This window comes from Podarcis tiliguerta (genome assembly GCF_965153285.1).
Source record: "Podarcis tiliguerta genome assembly, chromosome: 9".
NCBI classification, from domain to species: domain Eukaryota; kingdom Metazoa; phylum Chordata; class Lepidosauria; order Squamata; family Lacertidae; genus Podarcis; species Podarcis tiliguerta.
In genome coordinates this window covers 30,605,581-30,627,907 of record NC_139542.1, presented here as the reverse complement: position 1 = coordinate 30,627,907, position 22,327 = coordinate 30,605,581, and the positions used below count along the sequence as shown (strand labels likewise).

General features: G+C 43.8%; 3 protein-coding genes across 9 annotated transcripts in view; 2 read left to right on the top strand and 1 right to left on the bottom strand.

Annotated features, from left to right (window-relative positions):
* The window catches only part of JADE1 (jade family PHD finger 1), a 153,893-nt gene extending 152,424 nt beyond the window's left edge, over positions 1-1,469 (bottom strand). For 5 of the 7 annotated variants that reach the window (XM_083457217.1, XM_083457234.1, XM_083457233.1 and 2 more), the window contains exon 1: positions 968-1,386. Coding sequence is in view for 1 of the 7 variants with exons in the window: in XM_083457228.1 (XP_083313354.1) it covers positions 968-979 (12 nt within the window). In the remaining 6 variants the exon portion in view is untranslated. Of the gene's footprint in view, positions 1-967 lie in introns of all 7 variants that reach the window. The other 2 variants (XM_083457228.1, XM_083457221.1) reach the window with 2 other exon arrangements.
* Positions 1-22,327, top strand: part of MFSD8 (major facilitator superfamily domain containing 8) — a 114,090-nt gene that overhangs the window by 29,698 nt on the left and 62,065 nt on the right. The gene's annotated exons all lie outside the window — the stretch shown is intronic.
* Positions 1,500-11,898, top strand: PGRMC2 (progesterone receptor membrane component 2). Its single transcript, XM_083457623.1, has 3 exons — positions 1,500-1,982; positions 8,807-8,962; positions 9,980-11,898. Exons 1-3 carry the CDS (start codon positions 1,610-1,612, stop codon positions 10,075-10,077), a joined length of 627 nt encoding a protein of 208 aa, XP_083313749.1. The 5' UTR covers positions 1,500-1,609; the 3' UTR covers positions 10,078-11,898.

Sequence of the window (22,327 nt, the reverse complement as noted above, 5' to 3'; positions counted from 1 at the left end):
CTGGAATATCAGCCCTGGTGTGTTTTCCACAGCTCAGAGCTGTGGTACCCTCCAACACTAATGACTACAATTTCCATAATCCCTGAACTATGGCCATGCTAGATGGGGATTAAAAGAGATGCAGTTCAGTAACATCTGATGTATTTCTGCAATATATTAATTCTGACCCCACCTGCTACTGACATAAACATCCTTCTTATATCACTTCTTTTTAGGGGAGTGGTGTATACACACGTTTGTACACAGGGGGGCTACCCTTACTGTATGCCAGTAATATCCATAGAGCGCTGGCAACAAGTGTGAGGTAGTCCTAGATAGAGGTTGGTCAAGAATCTTAGAATTAGCTTAATAGGATGCCCCTTTCCATGACCAACAAGAGAAACTGTTTTCAGCAAGCACTTACAGAAGGCCTCTGGAGCTTGTGACCAATGCTTTGGAGTGGGGGGGTGTTAAAATAGGAAATCCTGCTTTCTCATGGGCATGATGTGGTGTGCAAAGCATGTCCTGTGGGTACTAGGAAATTGGCATGGTTTGTTCATTTATACAGCAGCCATATAACTGCAACTCACAAAGCAAACCAAAAACGGTAGAATACAGTGTTAAAGAATAAAAACTGGGACATATTGAATTAAAAAAATCCGAAGCACAATTAAAAGAAAATACCGTAGCGAAGAAATGTGGATTTCGGTGAAGGATATTTTTGGGGGGAGGGGTTGCTTATTTTAAAAAGAAGGCCATTAGGAAAAGGGTTTATGCAGCCACTATGTATTAAAAACAACCTGCTGGGTCAGTCCAACCGCCCTTTTAGTCCCTGCGCCCGTTCTCACAACGGCTACCCCAATGCCTGTGAGGAAGCCCGCGAAAACGAGCCCTCTCTCCAGCAGCTGGGACGATACAGAGATTCTGCCTGCTTCAGCCAGCATTTCCCTCAGGGCGAGTGTTAACAAGTCTGTGGGGTAGGGCCTACCTGATTTTTCATTTTATTTGCACAGAGCGCCCCGTGTTCTTAGGTGCAATATACCACTGACAACTCATGACGACGCTCATGCATCTTCGCCATTGTGAAGGCAAAAGAAATTGAAAAAACGCCTTGAGGGAGCCTCTCGGAGATAAGCAGCGCCTCACCGCCCTGATTTTACAATCGATAAGGGAAAGGGCGGGGGAGTACAGAAGCATGTTTATGGCGTCGACGAGCCCCCTTCTCTCTCTCCCCCCTCAAAAAAGAATATTCTAGTCCAGCGCCCGCAACGCGCGCGCGGCATTCCTCCGTCGGCACCACGTGAGCGCCAAGAATTTATGAGGGCGAAGGCTCGCTCGCGCGCGGACGCCACACACACGCACACACATTCTCTCTCTCTCTCTCTCTCCAACCAACCCCTCCCAGGCGAAGATTCCCCTAAGGTGGAAATCTGCCGTTGGGTAGCCGCGTGCGCCTCTTTCTCATTCGTTCTGCTGGGCGCGAGCTAGCGTGGGTGACGTGTCCCTACCAGTGACCAATTGGAGCCCGGGCGAGGCAAGAGTCAGACGGCGCCCCGCCTGCGCCTCCCCGCCTCCCTCCCCCGTCGCGGGGCGGAGCGGTTCCTCTCAGGCAGGCGCTGGCTGGGCAGTGATGGCGGACGATGGGGATGGGAAGCTAAGGACTGAACAAGGAGGCGGCGGCGGCGGCGGCAGCAGCAGCCCGGAGGAGACGGCCGCCGGCAGCTGGCTCGGGGGGAGCGGCGGCCTCGACATGCTGCTGAGCTTGGCGCTGCTGGCGATCGTGGCGCTCGCGGCCTATCGGCTCTACAGGCGCTGGGGCAAGAGGAGCGGAGTGGGGGGCGCGGCGCAGCAGGGCCTGGTCGACTCCTTGCCCCGCATGAAGCGGCGGGACTTCACGCTGGAGCAGCTGCGCGAGTACGACGGCGCGCGCGCGGCGCGCATCCTCCTGGCTGTCAACGGCAAAGTCTTCGACGTGACCAAAGGCAGCAAGTTCTACGGGCCCGGTGAGGGGGACGGAGGGAAGGGGGAAAGGGGGCTAGCGGGGGAGGGGGCGGCATACATGCCTCCTGGGTGAGCGACGGTGGGACAAAGGCCTGGAAGGCGGAAGAAACGCCCTCGCCCCAAGTAGCAGGTGTAAGTATGTAAGTGGGAGTGGGGAAAAGGCCCGCTTTACCCACCCACATGGGTAGGTGGAGAAAGAAGATATAGCAGGCTCCAGACCAGGCTGGTTTCCCCAGCCTTTTGGGGGGGGGGGTTCCAGGGCACGTTTGGAGGCAGGGAAGTGCCACGGGCACCACAAAATACCCATTTCGCAGAAGGAAAGCTGGTGATCTCCTCTGAACTCTCCCTTCCAAAACAAAAGGTAAACACACACACCCCAAATAAAATACAGACAAGGAAGCAGACAGCATCTACACAGAAACAAGTAGCCCACATCCAACCAAACAGAAGAATGCAAAATTTAAAATAATTATTTTTAAAAATATGGCAAATATGAGGAATTATTTATGGGCATGCCATGGTGCCCACTAATACAGTCTTGGGCACCTAAACTTCATTCCTAGTCTTGTTCACACATCTGCTTTACTTTCAGACATTTAGTCCCTTTTGAATGCATATTTGCCCTGGAGTGAACAAGCTGTCTTCAGCATATTTGCTTCCCAGATTTTCAGAAATCCTGAGGCTGACTTGTTTCCTTTCCCTACACATGTAATTCTCTGGATTTTGATTAACTAACTAGAAATAGTTCCAGCCTTTTACAATGTGAGTTGGAATCCAGTTTCATTTTATTAAGGTTTGGATATTTTCTCTTTCTGCAAGTCTCTCAGCAATTGCAATGATAATTGGGCTGCAGTCTTACACATAGTTACAACAGAATAAAGTTTATAATAAGTTGACGTGGAGCTGTGGACTTAATCTTATACTGGTCCTAACCATGTACAGATAAAGGCTTATTGATTCATATCTGCGCAAAGTTCTTGGCAGCTGGAATAAAATTTGTCTTGCTTCTGATTAGATTTTGCCTAATATATATCAAAGGAGGCGGGAGATTCGCAATATATAATCCAGTTCTTAATATGTTTACTTGCAAGTTAGTCCTTCTAAGTAGCAGGTTTAATAATTAAACATTATTTTGTTTAATAGGCTCACAATGATCTTTTGTGAAGTATATAGTAGGTAGTGAAGGAAAAATAGGGCAAGATTTTTTTTAAAAAAAATCATTGTACATAGAAAGTTAATAGTTAGAATAGATATTTCTGCAGTTGTTTATTTTTAAACCTGCAACCTGGTTAAAGAAATTTACAAATTATAAGACTTTGGGGCTGCATTTTTTTAATTAAAAAAATTGCACAACCAGTGGGGCATCTGTGGCCCTCCAGATGTTGTTGGACTTCAGTTCCCATCTGGCGGGGAACAATATCTGGAGGTTCATATATTCCCCATCCCTGCTGTACTCACTTGCCTGGGAATCAGCCACATTGAAACTCTAATTGCCTTGGTTCTGTGTACACACAGATGTAAGTGAGTTTGTATATAGTTAAACTTTTCCAAACACAAAGCATAGACAATGTACACATAGGTTGTAGTAAGCATGCTAGAAGAGGCATTCTCCTGTGTAAAAGAATTGCGAATACCTCTAAAAATAGTGTTGCAATCTGTTTTGAAGGTAATTTTAAAAGATCTGTCCATTAATCATGATATTTTTAATTCATTAAAGACCTTAATTAAGTGGTTAAACTTGGTGGCACTGTTTATATAAATATCTTGCTGACCACTTACGCACTGCAAATGTGCAACTTGTGCTGGTGAAGTAAAACAGTGGTAATGTAGGTACAAATAGATAACATGCCATTTGGGCTACTAAACCTTCCTCCTTGAATACTGGAGTCAGTTGTGAGAATTCGATGCTGGAATAGGAGTCTATTGTGTCTTGCATTGTGCTGAGCATTGAAACTAATCTTTTTCAGCTCTCTCTGCAGGCTATATACTGGCCCCAATATGCTAACTATCAAGTAGGTATCTTGACATTTTCACTATCACACAATACAGCAGTCCAAATCACAGTGATCCCACAACAGGAGAAATGAATCTCATTTCCCCAGCATCAATATGCTTTGATATTTAATAACAAAAAAGTACTATTAGTAAAACTAATTCTTAAACTTTTATAACTACTTAAAGAATAAGCAATATGTGTATCTGTTGTGTTGTAAACCTTCCTGGAAAGTACCTTGGAAGACTCCTACAGAAGATCTTCAGCCTTCTAACATGGATGGGTCACTAAATGAATTATGAATAAAGGAGACATCTTTTATAAGAATATGCTTGTCCATCTAACACTGAAAGAAGTGGTGGCTTATAAACTTGAGGTTAGAATATGTGACTTCAGCAAATCAAATGATTCTGAGTCCAAAGCACACTAGAGACTGGTAAGCACTCCATGTTGATGGAGATTTTATTTCTTGTATTTTGCCCTTCTCATGAGTGTGCAGGGTGGCAAAAAGCAAAGGGTAGACCAAAGTAAAAGCACACTACAAAGTATAGCAGACAAGTCAGCACTAAATTAGAGAAATGCTGTATAAATTATGCCACTCTTACTATACCCCAAAGGCCTGTTGGAACAAACAGGTATTTGGTTGCCCTCTGTGGGGAACAGTCTGAGTATGATAGGTAAAGGGTTCCACAGTCAGGGCAAGACCATTGAGAAGGCCCTGTCTTGTGTAGCAATCCTCTGGGTCAAATACACTGAGGGTACACTGCAAGCTAGGCTTCCCCTGCAGATCTCAAAACAAAGGTTTGCTGATACTGGGGAAGGCATTCCTGCAAGTACTTGAGTTCTAACCCATTTTTGAATGCTATTATCTTCTTGAATTTGACCTGGTAGGCTAGCACAATTCTTTTATGTTCTGTGTCATTTACCATTTCTTGCTGCCCTGTACAACAACTGGACAGTAGCACTCTGCGGCAGCTGCAGCTTCTAGATCATCTTTAAGGAAACACCCATGTAGATTGTGTTGCATTAGTTTAATCAGGAGCTGTCTGAGTGTGGACAACTGCAACTAGGTCATCCTGATCCAAGAACAGCTTTAATTGGCCAACTAGCTGGAGCTGGCACTCCTATCGGTGGAGACTATATCCAGGTACACACCGCAAAAAAACCTATGCACCTGTTATTTTAGGAGGAATGCTACTAACAGCCTACTAGTTCTGAGACATGAAAATCACCTACTCACAACACATCCAGCTTAAGAATATTAATAGAACACAATAAACCAAACTTAGGCATTTCTCAACCTCCTCATTTCTGTAAAAGTCATGCTTATGCTTCTGAAGTCCATAGATTGCAAAATGTTTAGCTTTGTCTAGATTTTGCCTTTTTCATGGAACCGAAAACCTCCCTGAATTAACACCTCAGTAGTTAATTCAATAAATATGTGATAGTCTGTGTTGTTCAGCTGCCCAGGTGACTTCTTTTTTTGTAACTGCTACCGTATGATATTATCAGAATAGATTTGGGTGAGGGGTTTATGAACAATACGAGCAGCTGTCCCATGGAACTATGTTGTCATTGCAAAAAATGATAAATTTGAGGTGAGAATTTTACTACTTTTGTCGGATACCAGTTTCTTTGGTAATCTTAACTGTTACATAGTGAAGCATTATTTTTATGCTTTAAAATTTACAAATTACAGTATTTGTTAGGACAACAAATATAACCTGCCTTGGGATCATTAATCTGATGAACAGAGGCCTAGACTTTAATTACTTATTTCAAAGTAATCAAAAAAACAAAAGCAAACTAATGTCCCAGCTGATATATCTACCATTGCTTGCCAGCAAACAATAAAATTGTGAGCCCTTCTCTTCTATGCCTTTCATCAACATACCCATTTTGGCTAGTTCCACACATGTTAATAGACACTCCTAAACAGATGGAGAATTGGTGTATTTCCGGTTTCTAGCGCATACTATTTTAGTAGCAGTTAAGTTCACAATTTTTTTAGGGATTCAAGTACAATCATATCTAATGTGACTAATAAAGGGTATGTATGTATGTTGGGACGCGGGTGGCGCTGTGGGTTAAACCACAGAGCCTAGGACTTGCCAATCAGAAGGTCACGGTTCGAATCCCCACAACAGGGTGAGCTCCCGTTGCTCAGTTCCTGCTCCTGCCAACCTAGCAGTTTGAAAGCATGTCAGAGTGCAAGTAGATAAATAGGTACCGCTTCAGCGGGAAGGTAAACAGCGTTTCCGTGCACTGCTCTGGTTCGCCAGAAGCGGCTTAGTCATGCTGGCCACATGACCTGGAAGCTGTATGCTGGCTTCCTCGGCCAATAAAGCAAGATGAGCGCTGCAACCCCAGAGTCGGTCACGACTGGACCTAATGGTCAGGGGTCCCTTTGCCTTTACCTTATGTATGTATGTATTTAGCCACTCGTCATCCTTAGATCTCAGGGTGGTTCACAAGATAAAAATGCAATATAGTAACCACAAAATGTATAACAAAAACAAAAAGAAGCCATTCAGTTTGAGATACTATTCTCCAGGTTTCCTAAGTTTGAGATACTATGCTGTCCCCAGGGAGGCTTGCCTGGCACCTTCATTTCATCTCTTTAGGCACTAAGCAAAACCACTCTTCATCCAAGGCCTTTGGCTAAAAACAACTGCAGTACAACCTTTTTTAACTGTGTGGAGGGGCATTGCTTTTGTTTGTTACTATGTTATTTATTCTTGTGTCTTTATATTGTAAACCACTCTGATCCTCGGATGAAGGGTGATATAGAAATTTAATAATTAATAACATTTAAAAGACTTTACATGTACAAAAGGTGACTACTATATTGGGGTGCTTTCCTTTTGAGTCTACAGTCAGGAGTTTTCGTGATCCTTTTAATAACTTGAAACACTGCTGGAATGTATAGAACGGAGGAGGAAAATTGTAAGGAGACTTGGAACAAAGTACAGTTCAAATCTTCAACCTATGATTATGAGAATGATTATAGGTAATTCATTAATGGCATTTGGACCTATTAAAACTACACATGATTAGCAGACCCATATCACCAAAGTTCTGGAGAGGTGGTGATGAGATTGGATGCTACTGCTGTGTGGTGGATGTGTAAGATAGTTGAAAGCTGCTGGAAGTTAGATTTTCATTATATTTTAAACAGACCTCTCTTAATTCAAAATTGATTTATTTAGCATTTTTCAGAACAACCCAGATTGCATTATTTACAGGACTTTTGTAAGCTTTGCCATGCTCATAAAATTTGTGATATCTGTGGGAAATTACATTCAAACACAACTATGCACAAGCAGTAGTTAGTGCATGAAGGGGTAAAGGACAACAGGGTTGTATTGCTGGATAGACTCAGCTAAGTCACACCCCCTCTCCTCCAGATCTCTTTCTCTCTCTCTCGCTACATCATATAAGTAAGCCATGAAAAAGGATCGCATCTGTGCTTTGTGGGAGTTCTACTGTGCAAGTGGAAGTTCTTACATGGGACAGCTTTGTTGAATGAAACCTTCAGTGTCTGTGTTTGTGTACTGATTTATCATTGCAGTTGTTTTTGAGACTAATTAAAAAATACCTCTCTTCACATTAAACTAGAGTTCTGTTCATTTTCTTTCTAAAATTCGGGTTTGTTTAACCCAAAAGTATAATAGAAAATGGTTTTTTTTCCAAGCATAGCAAGGTAAAATCATATGCTTAAACACTTTTAAGTGCATGGTTGTGAAAAACACTAATGAATTTAAGCCTTAGGATATGTATTTTATCTGAAATCCTAGTATTGCAATGTGGACAAAAGTTTTAGAAAGTCATTTTTGTGGTTGTAAGCTGTTCTAAACTATTTTTGTTATATTTTAAATTGCTGTAACCTACTCTAGGTTACATATGTTCTACCATGTGATCTTGAATTCCTGAAGCAGTCCATTGATCAGATAATATGAGCCAATTCAGCACAAATTGGTCATATACTATTTCATCAGAATGCCTGCTATCATTCTGTTATTAACCTTAAACCCTTTGTTTCAGTAAATAAGTGTATAATAGTGTCACAGTTCATTTGAATAAAAACATAAAACTTATTTCCATAACTTGAATTTCTGTGCCTTTTTTAAAAAGTCATTTAGTAATTTGCTGGATGTTATGTAATCTTAAGATTCAAGTTAAGCTATTTCCAAAGGTCAGGTTGATAAAAGTTAGTTGTGTTGCCAAGTTCCATCACAGCAATTTTTAAAGACTGCCAATGTCCCTAGGTACCAAGAAAAATATTTCACGCTTCTTTAAATGTTTTGTGGCTTTGTTATAAATATATCCAGTTTCTTTAACCAAATTCTGTTCTACCATTCATGTATCATATGGCCTATATAGTCTTTGAGTTAGTGACCTTCATTGTTAGCTTGCACATTTCACTTTATTTGAACAGCATTTTGTAGAGGAAAGTTCATGTTTGTGGATCATTCAGCTTCTGTGTTAGCCAATGCTCTGCCCAAGAAAGAAGGATAAATTTATATTTTGCAGTCCTGAGTAGAGACTTTAAAGACGCACTTTAAAGATGTTTGCACTCAGCCACTGTGTGACTAGCATTTGTCATGTATTTTAAAAAAGAAAATATTAAAATTGGGACAAAGGAGGCAAAGCAGTTTGAGTTACTGAATAAGCTTGTTTGTTCAAGCTAAAATTTATTAAACTGTTCAGTTAGCTCTGATGTTTGGCAATAATTAATCTGGGGTAGGGGATTATGAAAACACATCAATGTTATTCTGAAAGGATAATGCAAGTGAATGACTGAATACATGGGTCTGTTTTTTCTATTTTCAGAGGGTCCTTATGGAATATTTGCTGGCAGAGATGCCTCAAGGGGACTGGCAACTTTCTGTCTAGATAAAGATGCGCTTAGAGATGAATATGATGACTTATCAGACTTAAATGCTGTGCAAATGGAAAGCGTTAGAGAATGGGAAATGCAATTTAAAGGTAATGTTTAAATTAGGATATTCCTTTAAATCAAATGGAAAGTGAGTACTTGTAAAGGTGTTTCTCAATTATTTTGCAGAAATTGATATTTACTAAATTGCTAGTGAAAATGTCATGGTTCAGCTTATGTAAATATTCATTTAATATGCATAAGTATAGTGTATCTGTGTGGAAGGGGAGGTAAGAGACACCTTAATAGGTTTCCATAGCTGGGCACAACAGGACCACTCCCTCACAGTAGTGAAAATACTGGATCAGATGGGGATCAGGAGGATGTGGAGGCAGTCGGTTCTAAGTCTTAGTATACAGTTGCCTCTTGTTAATTCTGCTGCCACAAGCAAGATAAAAAATTGTGCTGGCTAGGATTGATGGGAGTTGTCATCCAGAGCATCTGGAGGACACCAGATTAGGGAAGGTTAGGTGCTTCTGTAAGCATCAGCATTAGTCAAAGTACCTCTTGTGGGGGAAGGAGCTACTGCTGTGCGGGGAGTGATCACAGGGGTTCTTCCAGAATTCCAAAATCACGATCTCATGAGTTGCTTGTGTACCCTTCAGGGACTGCAGTACATTCTCATCATTGTAGAGACATTCTTGCATGGATGTTTGTGCAGGCAGAGCTTAGTCCTTGACTGTCAACAGTCAACAGGGGAGGGTGGTGGTGGCAGAGGCAAAAGCCACTGCTCTCTGTGAGTTCACTTAACCTCTGACACTTGTTGCTCTTTGGTGAATGTGGGTGGACAAGTAAGTTTTCTGCCCATGGTGACAGCTGTCAAGAAGGCCATTTTTATTGCAGAAACACTAACTTTTCCATTGTGGGCGTGTTATTTCCAGTATACTAGGATGTTTTTCAGGTAGGAGAAAGCTAAAAGAACAGCTTAGGTGTGCCTGATAACACCTTTAATCATGGATACGAACTAAAAAAGTTAAATTAATGGGTTAAGAGATAGACCAATGTTTATATAGATGTTTAATGTCATGTTGTAACTTTTGATTATGATACCTACATGTCTTTTTCAGAAAAATATGACTATGTAGGTAGACTGCTAAAGCCAGGAGAGGAACCATCAGAATATACAGATGAGGAAGATACCAAGGATCACACTAAACAGGAATAAACATTGTAAATCACCAAAGTCAGGGGCCTTTGGAACTGCAATCTCTTACTCCCCATCACAGAATGCCCTGTGTCCTTGGGTACAGTTCATCTGCTGCGGAAAACGACTTGATAGGTTTTGTACAAGAACATCATTACCCTCTCAACAAAAAATTGATTACTAGGCATTATTTGTGCTGCCAAACATAGTTTTTGTTGCAGTTTAACTGTAATGTCTGGAAAGGCTTCAGAAATGAAATGGGCGCAGGGATTTAAAATGCAAAGAAAACTATTCTTTTTAGCATGTTGAAGCCTATGAACAGTTTGTTATTTACAAGCTTAAGCATTTCATATGCCATTTTCTACTTCTCTTGACGCTAAATGGAAAACCTAGTTTAGGAATCCCAAGTAAATTTGGCTGCTGAAACATAATAAAATGAAAATACTCAAACTAGTTTGTGGGCCATTGGTTTCCATGGCAGAAAACTACTTCAGATCTCTGCAGATTAAAGGGTTTCAAATAGAATCTCCTGGAGGATAAAGGAAAATTTATCTGCAGAAGGTATCATCTGAAGCTTCTATGATTTTCCTTCCCCCTCAATCAAATCGGAATAATTGTGCCTTATTTCAACTTAGAGACTTGAATTGTTTTAAGGGAAAACCCCAAATGTGACCTGAGTCACTAAAAGCAGCATTGAGGACTGAAGTTAGAACATTCGGGTGACTGGAAAACATTGATGTCATTCTGTATATAGAATGTAAAGGAATACTCAGTGTTACTGCCATATATATATATATATGTTAATATACATAAACTTAATTAGCAGTGTAATGGCCAAATGCACTCCCCTTTTGCTTTTTAAATAAACAAGCCCACCTCTTCCCTAAATTTAAGGAGCCTAGCCTCATATCTTTGAGAAATGAGGGATGTGCATGGATGTGGGTGCTCATGTGCAAGAAATGGAGGGATGGTTCCTGCAGATACTGTAAATATGAATACAATTTTAATAAAGCATGTAAAATACCAAATGTGCTGTCAGACTTTATGTAGATGCTATTAAGCTAGTATCGGTGGCCAGGACTCGTGTGTATGAGTAAAAGAAGAAATATTGGAGATATTAAATATTTTTGCACTGCTATTAAATAAAGCTTTACCCAGCTCATTTTTACTTAGTCATCACACTTAATTCACAACAGAAATGTGACATTCAGGTACAGTTTAGATGAATGAGAGCAAACAGGTGGCATATAACTGGAGCATATCTGTATGTAGACATGCTTTGGCTATTACTTTTCATTGAAGGTTGTCATTCCTTTTTCTTGGCATATTACAAACACAGCTTGTTTTTATCAATGTGGCAGGTAAAGAAAAAAAAACAATAACTTTTTCTTGAATGCATTTCCTGTAAATTAGTCAATAAAGTAGCATTAAGCTGCCATCAACGACCAAGACATGGAAAATCATGCCATGCAGTAAGACAGCCATGTGTCGTGCATGAAGAAAACCGAGCTGTGATCTTCAAGCTATGTGATATAGTGTGTTTAACAAACAGCATCCTCCTCCTGTCCAAAATGACCAAACAGTTCTGGACCATGCTCAGGTTGGCTTGTGAGTAGAATGTTCTTATGGTGTCAATAGGAAGATTTTCTATCTGCTGCCCCATTTTTTTAAATGTGAACATGCAGTTGTCCTTTAATTTGAAAATAAGCCTCCACTGATGAGCCACAGTTACAACTCTTCCACTCCAAAAATGTATTCCATAATTGAAATAATGCAGTCTGTTTTGAGAAATGAACAATTTGTGTTCCTACTTTTTTTTAAATAAAGTGTTCTGTAGATACATTGTTAGTGTGCTGTGTTTGTCATTTTACATTCAGGGAAGCTGTTGGAAGGGGAGTAAAATGTTGGACTTAACATAATTTCCCTTTCTATAGTGGATGGAGGGTATCCTCAAATCAGTTGGTGTTCCCATTCCAGAAGGGGAGGGCTATGTTAATCAGACTTGTAATTGCCATCCTGCATGACAGTATGTCTCCCTAAGTTTAGGGATATAACAGCAACAATCTGAACAATTCAGAAATTGCAACCCTGAAAAGCAAAAATAACAGACAAGGAAACATGTAAGGCATCTCTATCCTTAAATAGCACCAGCAGAGAGCCAGAGACTTTCCCTTGACATTCCTAGCAGCAATAATCACTCCAAGTAGAATACCCTCCATCTACTGTAGAAGAGGAACTTCCCACAGTAAGTCCAACATTGTTTTCCTACGGTAGAGGGTCAGATTGGATGTTCAAAAACTGCACCCATCCATAGTAGGCTCCCACCTTAAGCTGAGACCACCTCTGAAGACACCTTGGAAAGAACCATTTAGTTCACAATGACACACAACACTGATGATCGTATGACTGCCCTACAGTTGTCCGGAGGATTGATACTGAACTATGGTGGTATTTGCACTTCATATGGAGTGAGCAGTGGTCCTTTCAGGCAAGAGTGGATGCTTTGTAACACAGAAATGCAAGCTTTTTTCACCATTCTAGTAAAGCTTTAAAGAGTTTCCTCCCACCACTACCAAAAATTCAACATATACACCTACATTGTATATTAATGGTCCATCAAGTGTCTGGTGCCATTTCTTCTTTGGAGGTAGCTGAGATGGCTCTGGGCCAAACCCAAGCCCTCATGAGCCTTATGACAGGCCAGATTGCCCTCTTTCAGAATTATGACAGCAGAGAAGCTCCATGAGGGGAGCATCCACTATGGGTATCTTGGATTCTCCAAGGAGTTCACTGAAGTGTAGGGCTGTCCACCCCCTGCCCATCTAGGAAACATTGCAGCTTTGGGGTTCACTGTCATTTTAATCTGCCTCATCAACTCCCCCAATTTAAAGGGAAGCGGGGTGTGTGTGGCAGAAATAGGCAAATGGAAAAGTTTGGCAAAACTTGGCTAATGCCCTAACCACTGAAGCTCAGCGGGACAGAAACTGCAGGAGGCCCTCTCCAACACAGGATGGCAGTTAAAAGCAATTTCCACAGCCCTATTACAGTATGGAAGGACCAACCCATTTGACAATACCCTCCACTGTAGGAAAATTAAATTTTCCTGCTTCGATGCAGAAAATTAGCAAGAGCATCTGCTTGCACTTCCAACAAATCATTATACAAAGCATGATGGACATTTAGGTTTAAAGCTCTACTTCAATGGCTTTCATAAAGGACACAGGAATGGTTGGAGACCATTGTCACATTGTTCTTCCTCCGCTCAAGTCATGAGTTCCTTCTCCAGGGTGCTTGAAGGGTGGCAATAAATCAGAGTTGGAAGGGGCCCTGAGGATCATCTTGTCCAATATGCAGCTGTCCCATGCATCGAACCTGCAACCTTGGCATTATCAGCACCATGCTCTAACCAACTGAGCTATCCAGTGAGAGGGCTTTTTCCCATCCTCCCCACTCCGCCCCCAAGTGTATAGAATACTTTCTCCAGTGAGGACTGCTTCGCAGAGACACACGGACATCTTTTTGGCACCAGGTTAAGACTTCCCTTTTCTTCACAAGCATTTGGTGGAATGTGACCCAGCTCTGTGAAAGCTTTGTTAGTGTTGCTGCATTTTGGAGTTTTTCAGTTGGTTTCTGTGGAGGCAGCTGGGGTTATATTATTTGTGTGTTGCATTGATGGTCGTTTTTAATTCTGTATGCTTTGAAAATTGCTAAATGTATAGTGTTGGGCAGCTAACAAAACATAACCTGCAGCTTAATAGTCTCCTGTGTAGGGTGTAGCTCCCCTCTATTCAAGCGACCATTTTAAATGAACAGGATTTGTCTGTTTCAGCAACAGAGCCAAGTTACTGAACAAGATGCCTATTGATGGTGTTCACAAATAAAACCTCCTATGCAGGATGAAAAAAGGTGAAGCAGTACCTTCCTCAGTACAAGCCCGTTCATATCCTAAGATCTTCCTGGCAGCCCAATGCTAGGAGATGTCCATTATGTGGTGATGAGGGAAAAGGCCATATCTGTGGTGGCCCCCCATTTGTGGAATGTCCTTCCTCCCCTTAGAAATATTAGTCCCAAATATACTTCTATAATTCCAAAACCACATAAAGAACTTTATGTCTAGGCATTTGGAGGATATAGGAGTATTTATTGCTGTCTGCTTTGCATATTTTAGGTTTTTTAGTTTTAATTGTGTTTTTTGGCCACTCTTATTGTTAAATTGATAGTTTTCATTTTTAAGTTATACCTGTAATTTGTGTATTATAGCAACTACCTTCTGAGGTCTATTACGAGAAGCAGGCTGTAAGTATATCTAATGTATGATGGCACCTCTAGCAAAAACATAGACATATTTGTCAGGGAACTGCCATCGGCAGGACAGGAGGTGCCAAGGCTCTCTGAGGTAGAGAGAGACTTGACACCTGAAGAGGGAACCAGTAGGGGGCGAACAGGAACGTCAAGGGAAGGGGAGTCGGAGGAATGGCTCAGAGATGCTTCCAGTGAAAACAGTGGGGAAGTCTCAGGGCCCCCTATAGGAACACCCGTTCCTCGGCGGAAACTGTCACGCAGAGAGTCCAGAAGACGTGTTTCCGTTAAGGAGCTTTTATGTTGGAAACGTTTCCGAAAGCAGCCACTTTCGGATTCTGCTAGCGACTGACGCAGCCATGCTGGAGGGGCTCCGTCACAGGCAGAGGTTTGAGAAGCGGTTCAAACTCTGAGGGATTGCAATTTACACACAAGCAGCTCTTCATCCCATCACAGCAATCCGAAAGTCATCGACAGCTAGCTTGTGCCAGGGAGAGGCATCATGAGCGAACCAGCAAGAACCGGAGGGGCAGCTGGAGGTCCAAGCCTGGAGGAAAGGTATAGGACGTTGGAAATCCAGCTTGCCTTGCAGACGGCGAGGCTGGAAGAAAGGAGGGCTCAGGATGCAGAGAGGGGGAGGGAGAAAGCCACCCCACTCAACAGAAAGATGCCAGGATTGGTGCAGAAATTTGGGGGGGACCCCAGGAACTACCATGCCTTTAGGACAGAGATGCAATATGCTCTCAATCTGCAATTTGATGACTTTCCTGATGAGGAATCGCGAGTGGCTTTTGTAATTAGCCACCTCGAATCAGGGGCGAAGGACTGGGTTAGACCCTTGATGGCAGCAAATAATGAGATCCTAAAGGACGCGATGAAGTTTTTTCGTGCCATGGACCTGATGTTTTCCAGTGACATTGAGCAGGGAGGAGTGCGAAGGCAGTTAATGGCTTGCAAACAGGGAAACCGGACTGTCCGTGAGTACTGGACTGAGTTCACTATGTTGATTCATCGATTGGGGTGGGACTTGGCTTCTGAGCCCATTCAAATGCTTTTTGAAGAGGGTCTGTCTTCGTCCTTGAAAGATGAACTTTCCCGGAACCCCAGAGCAGAGTCTATGGACCAGCTGACTAAAGCCGCGCTAGCCATTGGAGCGCGCCAGGAGGCGAGGGCTTTGGAGAAGCGGGAGGGGAAAGGAGAACGTTGGAGGGAGCTCCGCATTCCAGACATTCCAGAGCAGCCTTTCCCGCCGGCAGAGCCGATGGAAGTGGGAACAGCGCGTGCGCGCACAGTTTCAAACATCGGTGAAGGGCGGAAGAAAGAGGGAAAGGGCGGGAAAAAATGCTATCTCTGCCAACAGCCAGGACACTTTGCCAGAGTCTGCCCACGGAGAAAGGAATGGCAAGGCATGGCAGGAGCTGTTGGGGGAGAGGAGGAGGAAAGCACAGAGCAGGTAAAAGCCAACGCCTGGCTGCCGTCGGGGCACAGCAGCCAGGCTCAAAAGCAGTGAGAGTGCCCGCACCAGAACCTCCCAGGCCTGCTCTAGTGATAGAGGTGTTGCTAGAGCTGCCAAATGGACACCCCCTACAGATCAAAGCCCTGCTGGATTCAGGCAGCTCCTGTAATTTCATGAGTAAGGAGTTCGCAGCTGAGCACCAGATACAAACCCTCCCCTTAAGTAAACCCCTGCAGGTAACCACGATTGACGGCAGAGAGCTGTTGGGAGGAGAAGTGAACCAACAGACTGTTCCCATGATAATGAGGGTGGCAAGACACACCGAGAGGATAGCGTTCAATGTGGCCACATTGGGAGGAGCTCCCATTATTTTGGGGATGAGCTGGCTGGCACTTCACGATCCTCTAGTGGGATGGCACCAGAGGGTGGTCTCCTTTGGGTCGGCGCATTGCCTGGAACACTGCAAGCAGGGGAAGGATCCAGGGGGAGCCAAGATCACCTTAGCTGGGATGGAGGTAATGAAGCAAGGGGAGGTGCCTCCGCAATATGCAGATCTGAGCAACGTATTCAGCGAAAGAGAAGCGGACAAACTGCCGCCGCATAGACCCTTTGACTGTCAAATCAACCTACTCCCGGGGGCTCAACTCCCAGTGGGCAAGCTGTACGCCATGTCAGACAGGGAGATGCAGGAGCTGAGGGAGTTCATTGACAAAAACCTGAAGAGGGGTTTCATCAGAGAGTCCCGAGCGGTGGGGGGCAGCCCAGTGTTTTTTGTGGACAAAAAAAACACAGATAAGCCGAGACTTGTAGTGGATTTCAGGGCCCTGAACGCCGTGTCGGAACCCCTGGCCTTTCCTATGCCCCGAATTGATGACATTCTGACCAGGGTGAGGAAGGGGAAGATTTTTACAAAACTGGACCTGCGGGGGGCGTATAATCTGATACGAATAAGGAAGGGGGATGAATGGAAGACCACCATGTTCACCCCTTTGGGAGCATTTGAATACCTCGTAATGCCCTTCGGTCTCCAAGCCGGCTCCGCATGTTTTCAAGCTTTCATCAACCACGTCCTGGGGCCGTTGCTCTACAAGAATTGTGTGGCCTTTTTGGATGACGTGTTGGTGTATTCGGAAAATGAAGAGCAGCATGTGAGGGACGTGAGAGAAGTGTTGGGCCGGCTGCAAGCCAATCAGCTGTGGGTGAAACTGGAGAAGTGCCAGTTTCATGCCAAGGAGGTGGAATTCCTGGGGTACCGCCTGTCAGACCAAGGATTGGCCATGGATCCAGGCAAGGTCCAGGCGGTGCTGGAATGGAAGACACCGAAAACCAAGAAGGATGTGCAAAGATTCCTGGGGTTTGGGAACTTTTATCGGAAGTTCATCAAGAATTTTGCACACTTGACGGCGCCCATCACCGACTGCCTCAGTAGCAAGAAGAAATTTGTTTGGACGGCGGAGGCGGAGAGAGCTTTTGAAGAACTGAAAAGGGCTTTCGCTTCGGAAGAACAACTTCTGCATGTGGACCTACAGAAGCCCATGAGGGTGGAGACAGACGCGTCAGACAGAGCGGTGGGGGCGGTGCTCCTTCAGCCGGGAAGAAATACGTCAGGGTGGAGACCGTGTGCCTTTTTCTCGAGGAAGCTGAATAAGTCCGAGCGGAACTACACGGTGTATGACAGGGAACTACTTGCCATTCACGAAGCGTTCCGGAGGTGGAGACATTTATTGATTGGGGCACAACACAAGGTGCAAGTGTGCACCGACCACAAGAATTTGGAGTATTGGAGGACAGCTCGAGTACTCAACCAACGGCAAGTGAGATGGGCACAGGAATTTTCCAAATTCCACTTTGAGATTTGTTATGTACCAGGCCCAGAGAACGTCAGGGCGGACGCTCTCTCACGCAAACCAGAGTACTTGGAAGGGGAGGGGGCAAGCGAAGAAAGACATGTCATTCCTGAGGACCGCTGGGTGTGTGGGGCGGCGCTGGTGGGGAGACGAGAGCTGGTAGAAGAAACGGAAACTGACGAATATGCCCAAAATAAGCTCAGAGGCCTCAGGGGAGAGGGTGAGAGCCCGGAGGGTTTTGAAGAAAGAAATGGGGCATTGTATTACAAAGGGGCACTGTATATACCAGAAGGTGAATTGAGAGGGAGGGTACTCAAGCAGTTGCATGATAGTCCCACGGCGGGACATTTTGGACAACACAAGACCATGTGGATGGTCACCAGGGAGTTTTGGTGGCCCAAGGTGAGGGAAGATGTAAAGGAGTATGTAAGAGGGTGTGACCAATGCCAGAGGGCCAAGGGGGAAAGAAGGGCGCCGGCAGGGTTATTGGAACCACTACCCACGCCAGAACGGCCTTGGGAGGCGGTATCAATAGATTTTATGACGGATCTGCCCAAATCCAAAGGGAAGACGGCCATCATGGTAGTAGTGGACCTGTTAACTAAGATGTGCCACTTTGTAGCATGTTCACATGCAGTCACAGCGGAAGAAACAGCGAAGTTGTTTGTAGAACACGTCTTCCGGCTGCATGGCGCCCCCTTGAGGGTTGTCTCGGACCGCGGGAAACAATTTACTTCCAGGTTCTGGAGGAAGCTCATGAGCTTGCTGCACGTGGAAGTCAATTTTTCGACGGCCCGGCATCCTGAAACCAATGGGCAGGCGGAAAGAGCAAATGGCATCCTCCAACAATATCTGAGGTGCTATGTCAATGACAGAGGGAATGATTGGGTCGAAAAGCTGGCGCTGGCAGAATTCGCCTACAACAATGCGGAGCATGTGTCCACAGGGATGAGCCCCTTTTTGGCCAATTACGGGTGTCACCCCAGGGCATTCCCGGGGGAGGGGGGCGAGAGATGGAGCGTCCCAGCGGCCGAACAGTTTGTAGAAGAGATGGAAGCGATCCATCGTCAGCTTCAGCTCAACTTAGAAAGGGCCAAGGCTCAATATAAGAAGCAGGCAGACAAGAGCAGGAGGGAAGGTGAAACCATAAGGGTGGGGGATCAGGTGTGGTTGTCCACCCAAGGGTTGCCGTTCAAAGGGGGTTGTAAGAAATTAAGACCCAAGAGATTGGGACCCTTTGAGGTCATTCAGCAGGTCAACCCAGTGGCTTTCAAACTCCGGTTACCCAACCACATGAAATTGCATCCAGTGTTCCACAGGTCATTACTGTCACCGTACAAGGGGGGAGGTGAAGAGGAGCACACCAGGGGACCGGTCTTGGAGGAGAGGGAAAGCAGTAACCATGTAGCGGAAATCCTCGATTCCAGGTGGAAGGGCAATCAGGTGGAGTATTTAGTGGCGTGGGAAGGGGAACCGGAGTCAGAAAACACCTGGGTGACTGCAGAGGAGGTCAATGACGAGGTTTTAACAGAAACGTTCCACCAAAGATTCCCGCGGAAACCACAGCCGGTAGCAAGGTTTAGAAGGGAGTATTTCGGCACCACAGACGAGGAAGAGGAACTGGAAGGATTCGCGGAGTCGGAGTTGGAAGAAGGAACGGACTCAGATGACGAGGAGTACCGAGAGACTAGGAACCACAACGAGTGGAGAAAGGTGTTCGAAACTTCAGACGATGAGGAAGGTTCCTTCCGGGGTTTTACCTCCTCACAACCCGTAGGGGAGGAGACGGGAGGGGGTGAAGGGGGCCCTGGAGGGGAGGTGGATGTCAGGGAACTGCCATCGGCAGGACAGGAGGTGCCAAGGCTCTCTGAGGTAGAGAGAGACTTGACACCTGAAGAGGGAACCAGTAGGGGGCGAACAGGAACGTCAAGGGAAGGGGAGTCGGAGGAATGGCTCAGAGATGCTTCCAGTGAAAACAGTGGGGAAGTCTCAGGGCCCCCTATAGGAACACCCGTTCCTCGGCGGAAACTGTCACGCAGAGAGTCCAGAAGACGTGTTTCCGTTAAGGAGCTTTTATGTTGGAAACGTTTCCGAAAGCAGCCACTTTCGGATTCTGCTAGCGACTGACGCAGCCATGCTGGAGGGGCTCCGTCACAGGCAGAGGTTTGAGAAGCGGTTCAAACTCTGAGGGATTGCAATTTACACACAAGCAGCTCTTCATCCCATCACATATTCTCAAAAACCCAAGGTCTTCTTCAGAGACTATGTCTATTCAACCCAACAGAAATAAATTAGAAGCATTTTCTAAATCTGTTTTATGACACAGATTAGTATTTCCCCACACAATCAGCTGCTAGTGATTTTAATAACCTTTGCCTTCCATGGCTTGTCACTATTTTACAAAGACATGCACTTAAAAACAAAACACTCTGCTTGCCAAAGAAGAAAGAAATGCCCTACTGCCCATTTTATTTCTGAGTAACCATAAAGCAAGGTTTGGGGAGGGCATTTCCAGCCAACCTGTTATTTGTGGCAAGTCGCTTTGGTCATGATTTCTTTTGTGGGAAAGTGACATACAAATAAAACAAATGACTGATGTAAATTAGCTTGTCTCTGATGCAGTTAATGTTCTCTTAAAAACAGCACTGCACTTAAAAACTCACCTGGTATAACCACAGGCATATGGAATTGAACTCTGTCCCTCCTCTCAGCAGACAGAAAGCAGGCTTTGAGGAAGGAAGCGTCCTCCTTTTGCCCAGCACAAAAATGCACTCTGCTTCTGCAGGAGGGAGTGAGCATTTTTTCTTTCTTTTAGGATTGCAGCTTTTGAGAGCTTATTTGCAAGGCTGTCTTATGTGATCCAGTAACAAACAAGGCAAGAAAATACTACTCCCTCTCCATCAGTAAGATTCCCACCCAATCACTTGCTTATATGCACTTGCTGTGCTACTTCTGAACTACAAACATTCAAAGGCATTTTTAAAGACTCCAGAGTATTTGATTGATTGCAAATAAAGAACATATTAAATCATGAAACTGCATTTTCAAACAATCATAAAAAAAACTTTCATCTCCAAACTTATACTACTAAGGTGAGATAAGTAAATAGCCATTTCTTGGGGAACTGCTTTGTTTAAAGGACAGGTGTACTGTTTGGTTTTGTAATGTTATCAGGAAACAGACCATGATGAGTATTACTTTCCAAGAAGAGGGAGGGGGTGAACTTTGTAGGACTACCTTGCACATAATTTGCTGCATGAATGTTCAGAAATGTTGTTTTTCCAGCCTACCCTTTCTAATGGTGGGGCTTGTACTACCAGCAGTTGTTTATTATTTCTTTCACAGAGGCAGCCTAATAGGTTATGCTATCTCTGGGGGGACAGGTTTGCAGACTAGAGGAATTATTTAATCAATTATTTTTTAAAAGAGCCTTTTTCCAGTTTAGATTAGTGAATCAACTACCTAGACAAAGACTGCTTCAATGTCTTGGAAGGTGAATACCTTTTAATGTTCTCAGGTTGTTTAAATTAAAATTTGATCTCTTTTCTAGGCTGGTTTTTTTTTAGCCCTTCTTAATAGTTGATTGCTTCTTGTATATTTCTATTTTTCCCCACTAGTTTTATTCTATTTTGAAATTATATAAGCCAATCTAGGAATCTGATCAAAAGATGAGGTATAAAACATTTAACAACAAAATTGGTCAGCAACAAAGTATTGCAGTTTGAATGCAGGGAACACAGTATTTCCTCAGCTAATATCTGATGCAAGAAAACCTTGTTTGAATCCATTCCAAGAGACTTGATTCCTTGGCAATGAGCCCCACAGTCCCCAAATTAAAACCTTAAAAATAAAACTTGTGTAGAAAGGATTAACACCCCCCCCCCCCTTTCTATTCCCATCAACTATTTGGGTAAAATGATTGACCTTTTGATACCCAACAAGCAACAGTTTTTTATGACTCAAGGAGGATTCAAATAGTAGAGACAAGCAACCTAAAACAACCATGCAATTCATGTGGTAAATGTCCTCTGTACCCCTGCTCATTTAAACATCTCTCTCTATGCATCAAGGCAGCATTTGCTAAGCATTTTGATTATTAAATATATTTTTCATGAACTAGCCTAACACATTGTCTATTTTTTCCCATAAACTTAAATCTGCATAATATCATCTGAGTTTCCTTGTCACAAACACTAGAATTTTGGAACATAGTGCACGAACAGCCGTATCAACAGGTGATATAGGTGGTCTGCATGAACAGATCCATCAAGATCCATTCAGATCCATTCAGCGCTTTATCCTTTTATAACAAACCCTTGTTTATCCCAGGCAGGATAAGGATCAGCAAGAGCCTAGTCAGCTGCTATATGTACAGAGTTGGTGGACAGAAGTTGTGCAAATCAGTTTTAGAGAACAAAAGCACAACACACCTCTTTCTTTACAATCAAAATCACAGTTAATCAACTGGAAATAAAAGTCAAAAGTTAATAGCCAAGAACAACTTGCAGGAAAAATATTCAGGTGAAGTTTATCAGCTATACAATACCAAGTACCATAAGCTTGGAATAAAGCCCATATATTTTTGCCAGTGTCTATAGTGTGTTCCATTATGCAAAAAACACTCCAAATTCTCCTATATTTGCAACATTGTTTACCTCATCACCACCAG